Source organism: Aethalodelphis obliquidens, unplaced genomic scaffold (genome assembly GCF_003676395.1).
Source record: "Aethalodelphis obliquidens isolate GAN/ISIS:26980383/991018 unplaced genomic scaffold, ASM367639v1 scaffold33, whole genome shotgun sequence".
Taxonomy (NCBI): domain Eukaryota; kingdom Metazoa; phylum Chordata; class Mammalia; order Artiodactyla; family Delphinidae; genus Aethalodelphis; species Aethalodelphis obliquidens.
This window is the reverse complement of record NW_020837977.1, coordinates 21,498,115-21,517,195: the sequence shown is the minus strand read 5'-3', so window position 1 is coordinate 21,517,195 and position 19,081 is coordinate 21,498,115. Positions and strand designations below refer to the sequence as shown.

The 19,081-nt window shown below is 38.2% G+C and overlaps 1 protein-coding gene across 10 annotated transcripts in view; it reads left to right on the top strand.

The window, feature by feature from the left end:
- SPIDR (scaffold protein involved in DNA repair) overlaps window positions 1–19,081 on the top strand; it is a 351,974-nt gene that overhangs the window by 123,568 nt on the left and 209,325 nt on the right. For all 10 annotated transcript variants that reach the window (XM_027128161.1, XM_027128157.1, XM_027128158.1 and 7 more), the window contains exon 7: window positions 12,702–12,802. In XM_027128161.1, the coding sequence (XP_026983962.1) occupies window positions 12,702–12,802 (101 nt within the window). The remainder of the gene's footprint in view (window positions 1–12,701; window positions 12,803–19,081) is intronic.

Sequence of the window (19,081 nt, the reverse complement as noted above, 5' to 3'; positions counted from 1 at the left end):
CGCCACCAGGGAAGAAGCCCCCTGCTTGTTTATTTTTGATTTTGTTGTTTGTGCTTTAGGTGTCATATCCAAAAAATCATTGCCAAGACCTATGTCATGGAGCTGTTTTCCTTGATTTTCTTCTAGGAGTTTTATGATTTCAGGTCTTACATTTAAGTCTTTAATCCATTTTGAGTTAATTTTTGTGAATGGTGTAAGATAGGGTCTAGTTTCATTCTTTTGTATGTGAGTATCCAGTTCTCCCAGCACCATTTATTGAAGAGACTGTCTTTTCTCAATTGGGTGTTCTTGGCTCCCTTGTCAGATATTAATCGACTGAGTATGCATCGATTTATTTCTGGGCTCTCTTTTCTGTTCCATTGGTCTATGTGTCTGTTTTTATGCTGGTACCATACTTTTTTGATTACTGTAGCTTTATCTTATAGCTTATCTTGAAATTAGGAAGTGTGATGCTTCCCACTTTGTTCTTAATCAGGATTTCTTTGGCTGTTTGGGGTCTTTTGTGGTTCCATACAAATTTTTGGATTTTCTTTCTACTTCTATTAAAAATTCCACTGGACTCCTCCTAGGAATTGCATTGAATCTATAGACGGCTTTGTATATTATGGACATTTTAACAGTATTAATTCCTCCAGTCCATGAACATGGGATATCTTTCCACTTATTTGTTTTGTCTTCTGTTTCTTTTATCATGACTTCATATATTGAAAATCCTAAAGATTCCACCAAAAAACTGTTAGATCTAATCAACAAATTCAGTAAAGTTGCAGGATACAAAATTAACATACACAAATCAGTAGTGTATCTATAGAGACACTAATAATCCCATTTACAATAGCATCAAAAACCATAAAATACTTAGGAATAAAGTCAGCCGAGGAGGTGAAGAAGCTCTACAGTGAAAACTACAAGACATTGATGAAAGAAATCATGAGGTTTTCGACTATGTTCAGTTAGCCATTATATATCTGAGTAGGAGTACGAGTCTGGACTTCACATGACAAGGTTGGTGCTGGATGTGAATTTGTAATCTTTAGTGTCCAGATGGTTTTTAGGGCATGAGCTGGGTCATTTCCTAGATCAAATGCACACTGAAAGGAGAATCTGTCACAGAATCTGTGTCTTAGGCACTCTGCAGTGGTTGAGTCACAGAGGAAGAGGCTACTGAGGGAGGAATTAAATCTAAGAGAGCATGATGTCCTGGAAAGCAGCCAGCTATGACAGATGCTGCTGGGTTTGCGCTGTGGAGGACAGGGAATATAGAGCCTTCTCAGTGGAATGGTCAGGCAAAGTCAGATTGCTGTGGATTTAGAGAGAATGGAAGGAGAGAAACTGAAGACAGCATGCATAGAAAATTCATTGTGTGTTTTGCTTTAAGGGATGTAGAGAACTGTGTGCTAATTCAAAGGAGTTTGGAGATTGGGACTTCTTTTTTATGAGTGGGAATGAGAGCAGGTTTTTTATATATTGATGGGAAAGGTCCTCAGCAGGGGAAGGAGACGATAACTGTTGGAGTTGTGTCTGACTTGGTGGAAGGGGTTTACAGATGGAGGGGTGTCCTGGGTTAGGAGCACAGTTAGTCCATCCACGGACAGGTGAGAGGGCAGAGTCTCTTCAGGTGCAGGTAGATATATGTGGCAGTGGGAACTCATGCAAGTTCTTGCTGATCGCGTCTACTTTCTCGGTGAAATGGGAAGTGTCTTCATCAGCTGAGAGTAAGGAAAAGGAGATGATATTGGAGGAATGAGGAGAGAGAGTAGATGACATGGTCATGTAGTGGGGGAGTGAATGAACTAGGGAATTGCAGTAGGATTGTTTGGCAGGAGTGGTCATCATGAATTGAGTTTGAGACTGACTAGTCAGCATGGATTGAACCGTGGGGCTGCAGATGTGGAACAGAGTGTGGGATTGTCCACTGAGTATGATGAACCCCGTCAATAAAAGTCCTGAGAGTGATTGTGATATTGGACCATGAAATCTCGACTGGGTAAGGTCAGAATGAGAACATGCAGGGTGTAGAGCACAAAGAGATGGGGTTGTACCACCTGATTGTGAACAGGGGAGAGGTTGGTCAAACACTTCTGAAGTCATGACACTAGAGGTCATGAGCTGAACAGGTAAGAATGACTGGTGCTCAGAAGTGAATTAATGGAGGGAGGCGGTTTGTAACCTTGAGGTTTAGAGGATGACCATGGGCGATGAGTGGCTGAGGTGAGGTGGAGGACACGCAGTCTTGGAGGAGAGGACTTCAAGGAATGAGGAGGTTGAGGTACCAGAAACCTGGCAGGGAACTGATATCGACAAGAATGGTGGCCTGCAGCCAGAAGATAAGGCCTCCAAAGAGTTGCTGGCACAGCTGTGGAGGTGCCTTCCCTGGGGTGAAGATGGTCTCTGTCCTGTCCTCCCCGCCTCCTGGAATATAAGGGGGGTGCAAGATGGCCTGGAATCCTCAGCGAGGAGCAGGCCTGCCCCTTCCAGGCCCTTCATGCCTGTCAGGTGGAGGGGAGGGAGAAAAGACAGCTGCTTTTTAAGGTCCCTGTCTCAGGGGAGGAGCAGGAAGGTAAAGAGAACATGCGGAGAGGTTGAGGACACGGGTTTTGCTGGCGACTGAAGCAGCTCCAGCAATATGCACATGATTGTTTTCTTCTTGTGATTTCTAAGCGATAACTAAGAGATGTCTATTTTGTGGTTATTCTTTTAAAGTTACTGTGTTGAAGTACTAAAAGAGAGGTTGGTGTGATTTGGGTTGTCTGTCTCAGGCATCAAACTGGAAGACTTTCTGTTGACAGTAGGAGGAGCTTTACTGAACTGACCAAAAGGCCCATGATTGCCACAGGATCGCTGTTTGATGACCTGCTTCAGAAGCAGGGGAAAGGGTTACATGTTTTGGCTCATATGTGTTTAGAGCATCATGTTTTAGAGAGTTAAGAAAATCTCCTAGCTTGTTGTCTAGTAATGATTGAAGAAAGAGTTTCGCATTAAGTGTTTGATTTGTTGACGTGAAGTCTTATGAAAGTGCTGAGAATACGGACATCTTGATAATCCTCCCAGGGAAAGATCACCAACTTTTGTCATAGAAGTTCAACAGGGGGCCTGAGGAAAATAACACTGCTACTAAGGAAAAAAGCAGGTGTAGGTTATAGATTTTCATTATGTAGCATGAATATAGCAGTGATTAAAAGATTTTTTTTTTTTAACCTGATAAGGACTGGCTAGCAAGGATCAAGTTAAGTAGTTGGCATTTCAAGGCTGGAGAACACTCGTCCTCTCTCCCTGTGGTTTGCCCCACAGGGAAATATTAATTCAGTCTCTTTGGGCTTTCTTCCTTGTTTATTTTTATTTTTGATTCATGGCACTGTTTGAGGCATAACTAATGAAAGTCAGTGCAACATTGTTTTGATATTTGAGTTATGTTGTCAGTAATAAAGCCATATTACCACAGTCGTACGATCAAGTTTTTTTTTCACAGTGTCTATTATACCTGACAGAGAGCAAAACTTGAAAATATTGTATACTATATTTATTTAAATTATTTTTTCTTCACCTAGTTTCTTTACCTATTATAGCTTATTAAAAATATTATAATGATTTTTTTTCCTGGAACTTAGAATGTTTTTGAATCTTTATTCTTTTTCACTTCATACATTGTAGAAATGTTTAGCCTTGTTGAATTGATGCCAGTAATCTTTTCAGATACAGTACAAATCTGTTTATTTTATATAAAAGATAGACTATCTTAATTTGGTTAGTGAATTTATCTTTTTTTTTTCCCCACTCCACTGGTGTTTTGGATTTTATCTGTGACTAACTTAGCAGACTATATTGAAAAGAGTTAATTTGGAGGTTCCAGTCCAAGATGGCGGCATAGGAAGCTCCTGAACTCACTTTCTCCCATAGACATATTGAATCTACAGCTATACTCAAGGCAGTTCCCTCTAAAAGAAATCCAGAAATGGAGAGATTGTTACACATTGGGCAAATGAGAAAGTACGCCCGTTGAAATGGGTAGGAAAGGCTAAGACATGAGACACCCTCTCACCATAAACCCCACCCCAGTGACATACAATCAGTAGGGAACTTGTAACTCCTAGCTTCTCCGTGAGGAGCAAAGAGTTTGGATCCAATATCTAGCACCCCAGCTTTTAAGACTTTCACTGGAGGCACTAGCCCCCATAACACCCAGCTCTGAAAGCCAAAGGGGCTTGTGTCCATGAGACCCACGAGACTATAGCAAACATAGAAACAGTTCTGAATGGGCTTGCTAGGACTCCCCGTGGCTATTCCTCCAGGGCTCAGCACACAGAGCTGACAGAAACACTCATCTCCCAGTCTTTGCCCAGAAGAGGCCTATTTGCATATGTTAAAAGCTGCTGCCTGAGGATCAGGTTCTCATTTAGCACACATCTAGGGTGCTGACTGCCAGTCTCCTCAGAGGCGAGGGAGGCAGCGGGTACCATCTTCTTGCTGTCCCTCTACATCACGGTGGGTTGATGGTGTCTCCTAGAAGAGGCTTTTTCACATGTCTGGCATTCTGGTAGCAGCTTTTGCTGCTACCACCCAGGAGAAACACTTCTTGATTGCCTGTCTCTGATGGCTAGCAGGGCTGGCATTTGTGGATCCCACAGGAAAGTAGCAAACAAAGAAGCAGTTCTTTTCTGGCTATTCCCAAAGGGCTCAGCTTAGAGGGAGTAGGCAGAAATGCCCAGCTCCCAGTATTTTCTTTAAATAGGTTTCCCTGCCTACTTTAAAAGCTGCTGACTGAGATTCTACCCTTTGGGACACTGATAGGTTTTGGTATACTCTCAACTTCTGGGAGCCACTGAGAACAAAGAAGGCAGCTTGGATGTTCACAAACGTTTCAGAGAACCAAGAACTCAGGCCAAGCTGAAGAATAAGGTTGTTCTCCTAAACACATAGAGTCAAGGAAAATGAAGAATAAGAGGAATATGTTCCAAAAAAAAAAAAAAAAAAGAACAAGGAAAAACTCCAGAAACAGAGCTAATGAAAGAGAGATAAGTGATTTACCTGAAAAGAGTTCAAAATAATAGTCATAAAGATGCTCACTGAGGTTGGCAGAGTAATGCATCAACAAAGTGAGAATTGTAAGAGATAGAAGATAAAGTACCAAACAGAAATCACAAACCTGAAGAATGCAGTAACTGCACTGAAAAATTCAGTAGAGGTGTTCAACAGCAGACTAGATTAAGTGGAAGAATGGATTAGTGAACTCAAAGACAGGGCAGCAGAATTCATCCAAACAGAGGACCAAAAAGAGAAGGGAATGAAAAAGACTGAAGATATAAAGACACCATCAGGGACTTAAAAGACACCATCAAGTGGACCAATATTTGCATTATAGGGGTCTCAGAAGGAGGAGAGAGAGAGAAACAGGCAGAACGTTTATTCAAAGAAATAATGGCTGAAAACTTCCCTATTACAGGGAAAGAAACAGACACCTAGATCCAGGAAGTCCAGAAAGTTTTTAGTATGTTGAATCCAAACAGACCCACACCAAGACACATAAGTAAATTATTAAAAGTTAAAGAAGATCATCTTAAAAGCAGCAAGAGAAAATGAACATGTTACGTACCAGGGAACCCCAGTAACACCATCAGTGGATTTTTAGCACAATGTTGGCAGACAAGAAGGGTGTGGCATGATATATCCAATGTGCTAAAAGGGGGAAAAAATGCCAACCGAGAATACTTTACCCAGCAAAGTTGTCCTTCAGAGTTGAAGGAGAGATGAAGAGTTTTACAGATATGTAAAAGCTGAAGGAGTTCATCAACACTAATCTAGCCTTATAAGAAATGCTAAGGGACTTCTTCAAGCTGAAAAGAAGAGATGCTAAAGGTAACAGGAAACATGACAGAATAAATCTCACTGGTAAATGTAAATATATAGTTACATTCAGAATATTCTAATGATGTTATGGTGGAGGGTAAATCACTTCTAAATATAGTATGAAGATTAAAAGACAAAAATATTTAAAATAACTATAACTACAATAATTTGTTAATGGACAAATAAGGTAAAAGATGTAAATTGTGACATCAAAAACAAAATGTCAGAGTGGGGGAGAGTAAATATATAGAATTCTAGTATGCATTTGAACTTAAGTTGTTTTCAGCTTTAAGTAGACTGTTATCAATATAAGGTATATTATATAGCCTTGTGGTAACCACAGAGTAAAAACCTATAATAGGTAACAAAAAAGTTAAAGAGAAAGGAATCAAAACACACCAGTATAGAAAATCAACAAATTAAAATGGAAGAGACAAAGAGAAGAAGAAAGGAACAAAGGTGTTACAGAAAGCCAGAAAGCAATTAACAAAATGGCAACAGTAAATCCATATTTATCAGTAATTATTTTAGATATAAATGGACTAAATTCTCCAATCAAAAGACAAAGGGTAGCTGAATGGACTTTTTTAAAAAGAGGCCCAACTAAGTGCTGCTTATAAGAGACTCACTTCACCCTTAAGGCCAGAAACAGACTGAAAATGAAGGGATGGAAAAACATATTCCATGAAAATGGAAACCTTAAAGAAAGCAGGGGTAGCTATGTGTATATCAGAGTGTATAGGCTTTGAGCCAAAAACTGTAACAAGAGGCAAGAAAAGTCATTTCGTAATGATAAAGTCATCATAATGATAAAGTCATCAATTCATCAAGAGGATATAATAATTGTAAATACTTATGCACCAAGCATAGATATATAATGCAAATTTAACATACCTGAAGGGAGTTAGAAATACAATAATAGTAGGGGACATCAGTACCCCACTTTCAACAATGGATGGATCATCCAGAGAATCAATAAGGAAACATTGGACTTGGACATACTACATCACATGCATTTAACGTACATTTACAGGACATTCCATCCAAAAACAGCAGAATATACATACTTCTTAAAGCACATGAAACATTTCCAGGATAGATCATATGTTATGCTATAAAACAAGTTTTATTAGGTTTAAGAAGATTGAAATCATGTCAACCATGTTTTCCGACCACAGTGGTTTGAAACAAAACAATTACAGGAAGGAAGGAAACTGGAAAATTCACAAATAGATGGAGATTAAAAAAACATGCTCCTGAACAACCAGCGGATCAAAAAAGATATCAAAAGAGAAATAAAAAATACCTTGAGACAAATAAAAATGGAAAACCACATACCAGAACTAATATGAAGCAGCAAAAGCAGTTCTAAGAGGGAAGTTCATAGTGTTAAATGCCTACATTAAGGAAGAAGAAAGAAAGATACCAAATGAACAACCTAACTTTACACCTCAAAGAATCATGTAAAGAAGAACAAATTAAGCCCAAAGTTAGTAGAAGAAAGGAAATAATAAAAATCAGTTGGGAAATATATGATACAGATTGAAAAGACAATAGAAAAGATTAGTGGAAATGATTAATGGTTTTTTGAAAAGCTAAACAAAATAGACAAACCTTTACCTAGATATAACAAAAAAGATAAAAGTCTCAAATAAAATTAGAAATAAGAAGGGAGTCATTACAACTGATATCACATAAATACAAAGGATCATGATAGACTACTATGAACAATTATACACCAACAAATTGGACAACCTAGAAGAAATGGGTAAGTCCTAGAAACATTCAACCTACCAAGACTGAATCAAGATGAAATAAAAAATCTGAACAGACAAACTACTAGTAAGGAGATTGAATCAGTAATCAAAAACCTCACAGCAAAGAAAAGTCTTGGAACAGACGGTTTCACTATTTAATTCTGTTTCATTTTCAATGATGAATTAATGCCAGTATTTCTCAAACTCTTTCAAAAAATAGAAGAGGAGAGAACACCTCCAAACTCAACAGCTCCAAACTCATTTTACATGTCCAGTATTACCCTGATACCAAAACCAGATGAGGACACTTCAAGAAAAGAAAATTACAGACCAATATCCTTAAAGAACATGGGCACAAAAATCCTCAATAAAGTGTTGGCAAACCAAGTTCAACAATATATTAAAAGGATTATATACCATGATCAATTGGGATTGATTCTAGGGATGCAAGGATTGTTCACCTTCCACAAATCAGTCAACACGATACATCATATTAACAAAATGGAGAAAAAAAATCATATGGTCATTTCAATAGATGCAGAAAATGCTTTGACAAATATCCGCATCCACTCATGAAAAAAATTTCAACTGGGTGTTAAGGGAATGTACCACAACATAATAAAGGCCACAGAGCGCAAGCCCACAGCTGATACCTTACTCAACAGTGAAAAGGTCAACACTTTTCCTGTAATATCAGGAACAACAAGGATGCCACTCGCGTCACTTTTATTTAACATAGTACTGAAAATCCAAGCCAGAGTAATTAGGCGAGAAAGAGAAATAAAAGGCATCCAGATATCAGAATTAAAACTTGTTCACAGATGACATGACATTATACAGGAAAACCTAAAGACTCACCAAAAAACCGTTAGAAGTAATAAATGAATTCAGCAAAGGATACAAAAATCAGTATAGGCATACTTCATTTTATTATGCTTTGCTTCATTGCACTTTGCAAATACTGTGCATTTTTGTTTGTTTGTTTTACAAATTGAAGGTTTGTGGCAACCCTGTGTTTCTATGCCATTTTTCTAATAGCATTATTTTAAAATTAAGGTATGTACATTTTTTAAGACATAGTTGTACACTTAGTAGAGTGTACAGGGAAACCAAAAAGCTCGTGTGATTTGCTTTATTGTGATATTAAATTTATTGTGGTGGTCTGGAACTGAATCCCCAATATCTCTGTATACAAAAATCAGATGCATTTCTATATGCTAACCACAAACCTATCCAAAGTAGAAATTAAGAAAACAATCCTGTTTACAGTTGCATCAAAAAGTACTAAAATACCTGGGAATAAAGGTAAAAAAAACCTCTACACTTAAAATTATAAGACATTGCTGAAAAAAATTGAGGAAGACAAAAGTAAATGGAAAGATATTCTGTGCTTATGGATTGAAAGAATTAATATGGTTAAAATGTCCATATTACCCAAAGCCATCTACAGATTGAATGCAACCCCTATCAAAATTCCAGTGGCATTTTTCACAGATATAGAACAAACAATCCTGAAATATATGTGGATCCACAAAGACCCCAAATAGCCAAAGCAATCTTGAGAAAGAAGAACAAAGCTAGAGGCACCACACTTCCTAATTTCAAACTATATTACAAAGCAGTAGTAATCGAAAGAGTATGGTATTGGTATAAAACACACATATTTCAATGGAACATAATAGAGAGTCCAGAAATAAACCTGTGCGTATATAGTCAATTAACTTACAACAATGGAGGCGCAAATATACTATGGGTAGATGATAGTCTCTTCGATAAATAGTGTTGGGAAAATTGTACAGCCACATGCAAAAGAATGAAACTGGACCCCTATCTTACACCACACACAAAAACAACTCAAAATATATTAGACTTTAATGGACGACCTGAAAACATAAAAATCTTAGATGAAAACATGGGTGGTACTCTCCTTCACCTTGGTCCTGGTGATGAATTTTGGGGATTTAACACCAAAAGCAAAGGCAACAAAAGCAAAAATAAACAAATGGAACTACATCAAACTAAAAGGCTTCTGCACAGCAAAGGAAACCGTCACCAAAATGAAAAAGGCAGCCTATAGAATGGAAGAAACTATCTGCAAATCATATCTGATGAGGTTAATATCCAAAATACATAATGAACTCACACAACTCAATAGCAAAAATATCAAAGTCTGATTTTAAAAATGAGCAGAAGAACTGAATAGACATTTTTCCGAAGAAGACATCCAAGTGACCAAGTGACAGGTATGTGAAAAGGTGTTCAACATCAGTAATAATCACGGAAATGCAAGTCAAAACTCATTGAGATACCACCTCACGTCTGTCAGAATGGGTATCATTAAAAAGACAAGAGATGACAAGTGTTGACCAGGATGTAGAGAAAAGGGAACCCTCGTGTGCTGTTGGTGGGAGTGTAAAATGCTGCAGCTACTATGGAAAGCAGTACAGAGGTCCTAAGAAAATTAAAAATAGATCTGCCATACTATCCAGCAATCCCACTTCTGGGAATATTTTCATACAAAAGGGGTGCAAACTTGTAGTCATAGAGTGAATAAGTTAGGAGGGTCTAATGTACACATGGGGTGATGTTTATTCAGAACACTACCTGTACAACTGAAATTTGCTGAGAGTAGAATTTAAATGTTTACATGAAAAATAAAAAGATAAATATGTGAGGAGGTGGATCTGTCAATTGAGTAAATGGGGGGGGTCCTTTAACATGCACGCATGTATCCAGTGTCCACAGTGTACGCTGTAAATGCTTACAGATTTATTTGTCAAATATATCTCAATAAAATTGAAAAGAAAAAGAAAACAAAAAAAGAGTTAATTTGTATGTATTGTAGCAGAGCCTTCTTGAACCTTTTTTTTTTTTTTAATGTACGAGAGGTTTTTTACTAGAATTATGATTGTTGACTAGAGGTCATGGTGTTTCCATTCCTAAGTCTGGTGCACCAGCTCAGAATTCCCTGCAGGTTCTTGGAGCAGAGGTATCCTGTGACCCTATGACTAAAACCAAGGTGGAAATGCAGATTCTCTATTACGGTTTCAGATGCTCCCGCCTGTGGAGAACGCTTCTGCCTTCATTTTTACTCTTGCTCTCTATCTTTCATCCTGTAATTCCTGCAGTTTACTTGTGAGATTCTAGGGCTTGGCATTAACTATATACTTCTTTCAGATTGTATTTTGTCCTTTTTTTTCTTCTCTCTAAAGAAATCTCGTAAGATTGAAAACCAACATTTGGCAAATAATTATCTAAACCATAGTTCAAAGAACACAGTGTGTTGCTTTTTTTCTTGTGTTTATTATAATGGGTTGGCCAAAAAGTTCGTTCAGGGTTAGGATTAGTTCTTTAAGTAGTAAGTATTCTTTTTTTTTTGCAAACAAACTTTCATTATTCTAGTTCAGTCTTTCACAAACATACTATACAGAGTCTTATATGGTATAAAACAAAGGGAAACATCTCTGTCTATTCAATTTAACACAACACCAAAATAAAGCAATTAAGACTTTGGGGAATTAAGTAGTAAGTATTCTTGAAGAGGCAGTAGGTACATCATGAGTCTAAGCTTGTGATCTCTGGGGCCAGACTGCGTGGCATGCATCCAGCTGTGCCCTCAGCAGATGTCTCACCTGCAGTGCTGCGCACTCAGTGTCTCTGTTCATCATCTGTAAAATAAAGATGACAGTAGTACCTCCTTTTGTGGTGTTGTTTAGAGGGGGTGTATAAATGAGTTACTTCATGTAAACAGAATGATAAGAAGGGCTTGCATATATATAAAGTAGAGATTCTTTGGCATTTATGTGATTATGATAATTTTTTAAAAATTGCTGTTATATATACTGCTTGCACACACACGTATTCAGAAATAATTACTGCCTGTAGAAAAACAGCTACCTATAGGAAAACAAAGTAGTTGGTAGTGACAATATATATAATATGTTTTAAAGTAAGATCCTTCAATCATTGTGGAAAGAGCATAGGGTGCAAGTAAAAATCTAACAGAATCAGTAACACCAGTGACGAACATTTTTTGAAGATTTACTAAATGCCATACACTGTGCTCAGTTCTTTCTGTTTTTAAGAATGTTTCCTCATCTGGCTAGTTATACGATATTGGAGAATTTTCTTAACCTCTCTCTAAGCTCTGATTTTATAATGTATGAGGTGGGTATTGATGTCTGTTCTTTCTACCTCAAAGGGATATTATTAGAATAAAATGAGATAATGTAGTGAAATGATCAGTGAACATAATTTTATGAGATAATACATTGATAAATTATATAACATGTAGTCATAATGGTGATTAACAGCTGATCTTGATTTCTCTTAAGATCACAGATGTGTTAGGAGCTGCTGACTTCTGAGTATAGGTAGTTTACGAATTTAAAAAAATGTGTGTTTATATGAATTTATAATTTATCTACCTACCTATCTATCTATCTGTCTAGTCATTGATAGGTCAGGGCTCTTGTGAAGTGCCTGTATGTCCATTGTTATGAATTGTCTTCCTGTCATGCATGGAAGTTTTCTTCTTTGTATAATGTTGGTATCCTTGCTGTATGTTTATGATTAATACTCAATTATCTCTGTAGGCCAAGTAATGAGCCCATACCCAAATCCTTATTTGAGTGTTCTACCTATCAACAGTGTACAGGTTTTATTCTTGACTACAACTCTGAACCCATTTTACAATTATCTGTTTGCCCGTCTGCTGATCAGATTGTAAGGCCCACCGTGACATGGCTTATTGCCTTCTTTGTACCCTTGGCACCTGGTGCTTGGCTAGGTAGAGTAGGAAACACGTAATCAGGACATATATATGGAATAAGTAAACTAAGAAAGGATAGTCCGGAAGTCATACTGATCTCAGAGGAGCCCGTATTTCTAAGAATCAGAAAACTGATCTTCCGAGAAATCTTTAAAAAGGAGATTACTAACCTAGAAGGATTTGGCCTCTAGGAAGAGAATGTATTGCCAAACAAGTTAAACTTTGAATGCTTTATTTGTGCCTGATTGGAGGGTATAAAATATAAATGTACCAACTATTCTGAAGCTTTTCTTTTAACTAAGCTTAATACATTATAATTTGTTGAACAGAGGCGGGCTAGCAGAAAGACTAAATGGACTGCAGAATCGAGAGAGATCTGCCGTTTCTTTGTGGAGACATCAGTATCTTTCTTACCAAAGGACACTTTCAGGTAAGGCTTGCACTGGCATCTGTGAGTAAAGAAAATGCCAGTTAAAAGTATTTTTACATTAAAATATATGAAGTTGATCATCACTATTTTTACACCTTTTTCTCTAGGTGTCCAAAGATCTGAGTGGGAGGGTTCTGTACTATACCTTTTTCTTGCTCTGTCCCAGTAGCTTTCAGACTTTTGTGGCTGTGACCCACAGTAAACAGTACATCTTACAGCATCTCCCAATACACACACGACATTCACACATATCACTCACACACACACACACACACACACACACCCCTGAAACAAACATTTAATAAACAACACCAAACTCAGTGATTGTACCAAAATCCTAGGCTCACTAAATTGGTGCAGAACCCTTCTAATGAGTTGCAACATTACAGTGAATGAACCAAATTGTCAAGCACAGAGCTGAGAGAGTGTCTTCTGGAGGCTGGACTAGAAAAATACCAAGACAAACTAGTGTGCCTGGGTGCCTGGACCGAGGGGAAAAGATGACCTTTTGTTTGGCTCATTGGCACCAAATAGCTTATTTGGAATGTTCCTTATGTTTTCTCTTCTTTAATTTGGGAATAGAGGGTATTCGTGATATTTAATTATACCATGAATAAAAGACAAAAACAAAATAAAACAAAAAACCAGAGCCAAAAATTAATCCGTGAATTTGAAAATATGAATGTGACCATCTCTAATAGATTTTTCTGTTAGAAGTCTCTATATTTAGGAACTTGGGTTTTGTTTGTCTCCTAGATGAATTTATTTTTCAGATCTGTGAATCCTCCCCTTGATGTCTTGTAATAAGTTGTGTCTTTTTCTTTACTTTTGATATAACTCATTATAAACATATATTAGGAGGAACATTTCACTATTTGATGTTTTGTTTCCTGTGTGGCCTGGCAGAAGAAGTTTCTTCTTTTAACATAAGAAAAGTTTTTTCTCATTTCTGTATGTGTATAGCAACTGAATAAATGAGAGAAAAACTCGAAAATATTAAGTAGAGGTAACTCCCTGTCTCCCCAATCCCAAGAACTAAAATTTAGTAAACAGCTGAAATTCAGCGATGGATTTGTTAAAATATCTCTGTAATTAAACTCTCTAATCCTCTTAATATCCCTGTCAAAAATGCGTATAACTGTAGACCCTTGCCTTATGAACTGTGCTAATAATACATCAAACTGCATGGGAAGGATGTGCAGCTCCAGGATGGCCCTGGGACTTGGTAGACTGTGGAAACACAGAAGCACTGTCATTCTGAGGTTGGTTTCACTGCTGCCAGATCTGGAAGTTCAGAAGCAACCGAGAGCAGCAGCTTCTCCTCCCCCTTAGGGTGTGGGTGTACCTTTGGGTTTGCACAGTACCGCAGTCAGAATCCCGTCTTCTCCTCTTCAGACTCAAGAGCGTTATTGAGCTTTGGTTAATTTTGAATGACCAGGGCACTGTGTCGGGCTTGATTTTTCCTTCTTCTGATGGGTTTGAGAAGTCTAGGAGTTAGTAGTAATTTATGAACCACATCTTGGTCTTTGTTCTGAATATTAAGTATAGTATATCTCACTGAGTCTACCTTTATATCCCTCAGATATGAGAAATTATGGTTTACAAAATTAATCTGTAATTGTAATAATTTAGCCTGAGGCCTTTCTTCCCAAGTTTCTTATATTTGAGGAGCATTATCTAATTATTCCACAGTTGAGAGGGACGTGGAGCCTGCTTACTAACTTGAAATATTTGAGTAGATGTCTTCAACACATCTTTCTGCCTTTTTTTTTTTTTTTTATTGCGGTACGCGGGCCTCCCACTGCCGCGGCCTCCCCCGTAGCGGAGCACAGGTTCCGGGACGCACAGGCTCAGCGGCCATGGCTCACGGGTCCAGCTGTTCTGCGGCATGTGGGATCTTCCCGGACCGGGGCACGAACCCACGTCCCCCACATCGACAGGCGGACTCCCAATCACTGCGCCACCAGGGAAGCCCTTTCTGCCTTTTAAAAAAAAACTTTTCATTTGGAGATAATTGTAGATTCACATTAAACTAATGCCATTCTAAGAAATAACACAGTGGCTTCTTGTGCCCCTCACCTCTTTCCACCAAGGCTGACGTTTTTCCTATGTCTAGTACGCTGGCACAACCAGGAATTGATCCAGATACAATTCACCAACCTTATTCAGGTTTTACCAGCTTATATGCACTCGTGTGTGTGTGTTTTGTTTATGTAATTTTATCACCTGGGTAGATTCATGTGCCCATTACCACAGTCAAGATACAGGACACTCATCATCAGGATCCCGCGGACTCCCTTTTAGCCACCTCTTCCCACCTAAAGCCTCGCAACCACCAGTGTGTTCACCATTGTCATCTCAGAAATGTTCCATAAATGAAATAATATGGTATGTAACCTTTGGGGAATTGACTTCTTCTCACTCAACACCATTCCCTTGAGATTTATCCAAGTTTGTGTGTATATCAGCAGTTAGTTCCTCTTACTCTGTGATATGGATGTACCACACTTTGTGCACCTGTGGAGGGACATTTAGACCTTACAAATAAAGGTGCTGTGAACAAGATTTTGAGTGAACATAGGTGTTTAATTTTCTGGTATAAATGATCAAGGGTGCAGTTGCTGGGTGTTATAGTAAGTGCTTGTCTAGTTTTGTAAGACGTTGCATATTAATATCAAATATTTCAGTGAGTATCTCTAGCACATGTTTCTGGCTTTAAGAAAAAAATTTTTTTAACACCTTTAGTTTGTGGATTTCAACTCTTCTTTTCTTCCCTCATGGATAGCTTACTTTTCTGGGCTGTTTTATAACTCTTACCATTTAATAATCAGTTTTGTTTACCTTGTTAGTACCTTCTAGTACACTTCAATATAAAAGACATACATCTCAAGGTTCTTAAAAGTTGAGTAAATTTTTATGTGTGCCTATTTTCTTGGTTTTTGTTGTAATTGTTTTTTGATACACTCAGGAGAGATTGAGCTTTGCTGTTGAAAGAACAGAGAGAAGCATGTGCACTGCACATGAAGGCCAATATAGATGGGTGTGTTGGATGAAACACAGAAGAGAAGGCAGAGGGTAGACCACTCAGGGCTTGGAGGCCACTCTTGGATTTTATTGCAATGTGATGCCTTGCAAATATGCAATTTAAAATATGGCTGTAGAATAGAGAATTGTGATTATAGAAACAAGAGAAAAATATTTCCTAGATTTCTTTTCAGGAACCATTTTATTTCTCTTCTTCCTATTTGAGGGAAACAGTTTTCCAACACTAGTTTGCCATTTACCTGGATGGCAATGGTCAGTTTCTATTAAGTGATATTCAGAGTATTTCACATGTTTATCATCTCATTTAATCCTCACAGCCGACCTTTCAGTTAGGTTCTCTGATCCTATTTTAGAGACAGAGAGAATCTGGACAGGCAGGGTCCTGTGTCCTGGCTAGCAGGTGGCAGAGTCAGATTTATATCAAATAGTCTCCCTTGCTGGCCCGTGATCGTGGCCCATCTTGTTCTGGGTAGATTGCTGGGAAGGCAGATCCAGGCCCTGAGGACATGAGCCCATATTGTGCCCGACTTCTGTAGATGTGAGTGTAATGATTCCTTTGTCTGACCTCTGTTTAGTAACAGTGCAACAAATATTTTCACAATATGTTTGATATCTGTGTTTTTAAGACTAATAATAGTTACAGATATTCTTGGATGAAAAAGAAACTGAACTTCTTATACTGTTCAGGAAGAGTGTAAAGAGAAAAAAAAGAAGAAAGAAGAAGTGCAACAAAAAAAATGATGGGTTTGAGATAAATTATTTTTCACGAGATTTTTGTTCGTAGAAGTTCGCTCTAAACTTCAGAAGGAAGAAGGGGGTGGATAAGAAAGGAGGGAAATCAGTGAAGTGCAGTAGCAGTTACTGTCGTCCAAAGCAGAATTCTCTCTGGATTTCCTTGTTCGTCACCTTGCTGCCATTGAATGTGTTGGCAGTGCTCGCTGAGGGCGTGTGTGTGAGCACTGGCCTGTGAGGACAGATGTACTTTAGGTTTCTGTGCACGTGTATGTGTTTCAAAAGCAGTAAATGTGTCACCTCGAATTTAGATTGGTGGTATCAGAGCAAAGCATGAACCTAGTTATTCACATTGACATTAGCATTTAATAGCTTTTGGATTAAAAGGATTTTAATTTTTTTTTTTTACCGTTTTGCCACTGAGTTGTGGTCAGCTGAAACTTTGTAAAGTGTAGGCCACAAAATACTGTAAATACCTCTGTCCGTGCCTTTTGCCAGCATTGCTCACCAGCATCCTGATACAACCACATGTGAAATCTTGCGTCCACATACAGTGCTAACCAGCCCTTGGGTGTCCCATATAGTTGGCAAACAGCCCCTGTGGGCTCACCTAGATGAAATACTGAGTTTCCTTAAAATATCAGTAAATTCACACAAGGCTGCCTGTCTGCCAGAGAATAATTATTTCCTTATTTTTCCCACCGTGATTTTTTCAAAATTACATTCACTACCTTACTGTTTTCCAGTGCCACATTTTATTACACACTCCACTGCCGGAGCTTTTGTTGTTGTTTTGTGGGGTGTTTGCTTTTTATTTGTTGTTGTTTCCTCCTCCAGAGAACAATCTCTAAATTCAGGGGAGGGGAGAATTTGCTGTTCATAATTTCTCCTTGGATTTCTGGATGCCAGACTTGAAAGTTTTTCAGAGATGATGCAAGTAGGTGAGACACTGGAGTTTAGACTGATGTAGATAATACAAGTGATGGCTCCCACTGAATGCGCCTCCTGCCAGGCCCTGAGTGAGGAGTGCACACAGCTCTCAGAGCAACCCTGTGGAGCTGCACTATGCCTTCCAAATCCTAAAAGTATCCAGACATTTTATTTTCTAGTCCCTAGAGTCAGAGATGATTTGTTAAGTGAAGAAAGCTGATTTGGAGGCAGGAGACAGGGCCTTACTCTTTAAATGTTAAGTTTTTCACTGCCTATTCTTGATAAAGGCTTTTTGGGGGGGGGTTGTTTAAGGTCACTTCAATTAGCTAATTAAAAAACACTGATTCTGCTCTAAATTGTATTGTAGAAGGTAAGCAACCAAGCAGTTTCAGTGTCTTTTTCTGTGAAATTGTCACGTACATCACTTGTGCAGAGGGACATTTTTTATGTGCCCATATTTCTGTGCTAATTTTAGTTATATGAAATAAATGTTATTCTCCCTCACTGCTAATTTTCTGGCGCTTAGAATCTGGTGGTGGAGATGGGATGGTAGCAAGAGACAGGCACAGGCAAGGAACTGGACACTTCATCTTTCATTTATTCCTTCCACAGGTGTTTATTGAGAGCCTGCTGTGTCCCAGACAATATACACCATTGTCACTACACTCGTGGAACTTTCATTGTGTTGAGTGAGATAGATGATAAGCAAAGGAAAAATATAGGTACAGGTTGGCACAGTGCAGGATCTGTGAGGCATTGTGGAGGGGCGCTGTGCTGGACAGGCCGCGGAGGAGAGCTTCACATTTACAGTGGATGCCTCCAGTCTCTGTCTAGTTTCCAGGCCAGAATATCAAAGAAATGTGGCTAAAGAGTTATGGAATAGTGGTTTTGTTACTTATTAATTTTTGCAAGAAAAATCATAATTTAACTGAGATTTTGAATAGCCCATATTTTTCTTGTTTCTATCTTTTTTCAGTTTTATCGAGATACAATTTTTTTCAGTTTTATTGAGATATAATCACTATAAGTGCAAGGTATAAAGCGTAATGATTTGATATACATATATGTATCATCACAAGTTTAATTAATATCCATCATCTCATATGCATACAAAAGAAAAGAGAAAGAAAAAATACACTTTTTCCCTCGTGATGGGAACTCTCAGGATCTATTAACAACTTCCCTACGTACCACACAGCAGCATTAACTTAGTCACCGTGCTGTACATCACATCCCTAGTACGTACTTATCTTAGAACTGGAAGTTTGTGCCTTTTGACCACCTTCCTCCAATTGCCCCTTCCTCCAACCCTGCTTCTAGTGACCGCAAATCTGATCTCTTTTTCTATCAGTTTGGTTTGTTGGTTTTTTTGTTTTTGTATGTGTGTTTTTTTAGATTAAAGTGAGATCTAAGTGAGATCATACTGTATTTGTCTTTCTCTGACTTAGCATGATGACTTCAGGGTCAATCCGTATTGTTGGAAATGGCAGAATTTCTCTTTTATGCCTGAATAATAACATTGCTCTGTGTGTGTGTGTGTGTGTGTGTGTGTGTGTGTGTGTGTGTGTGTGT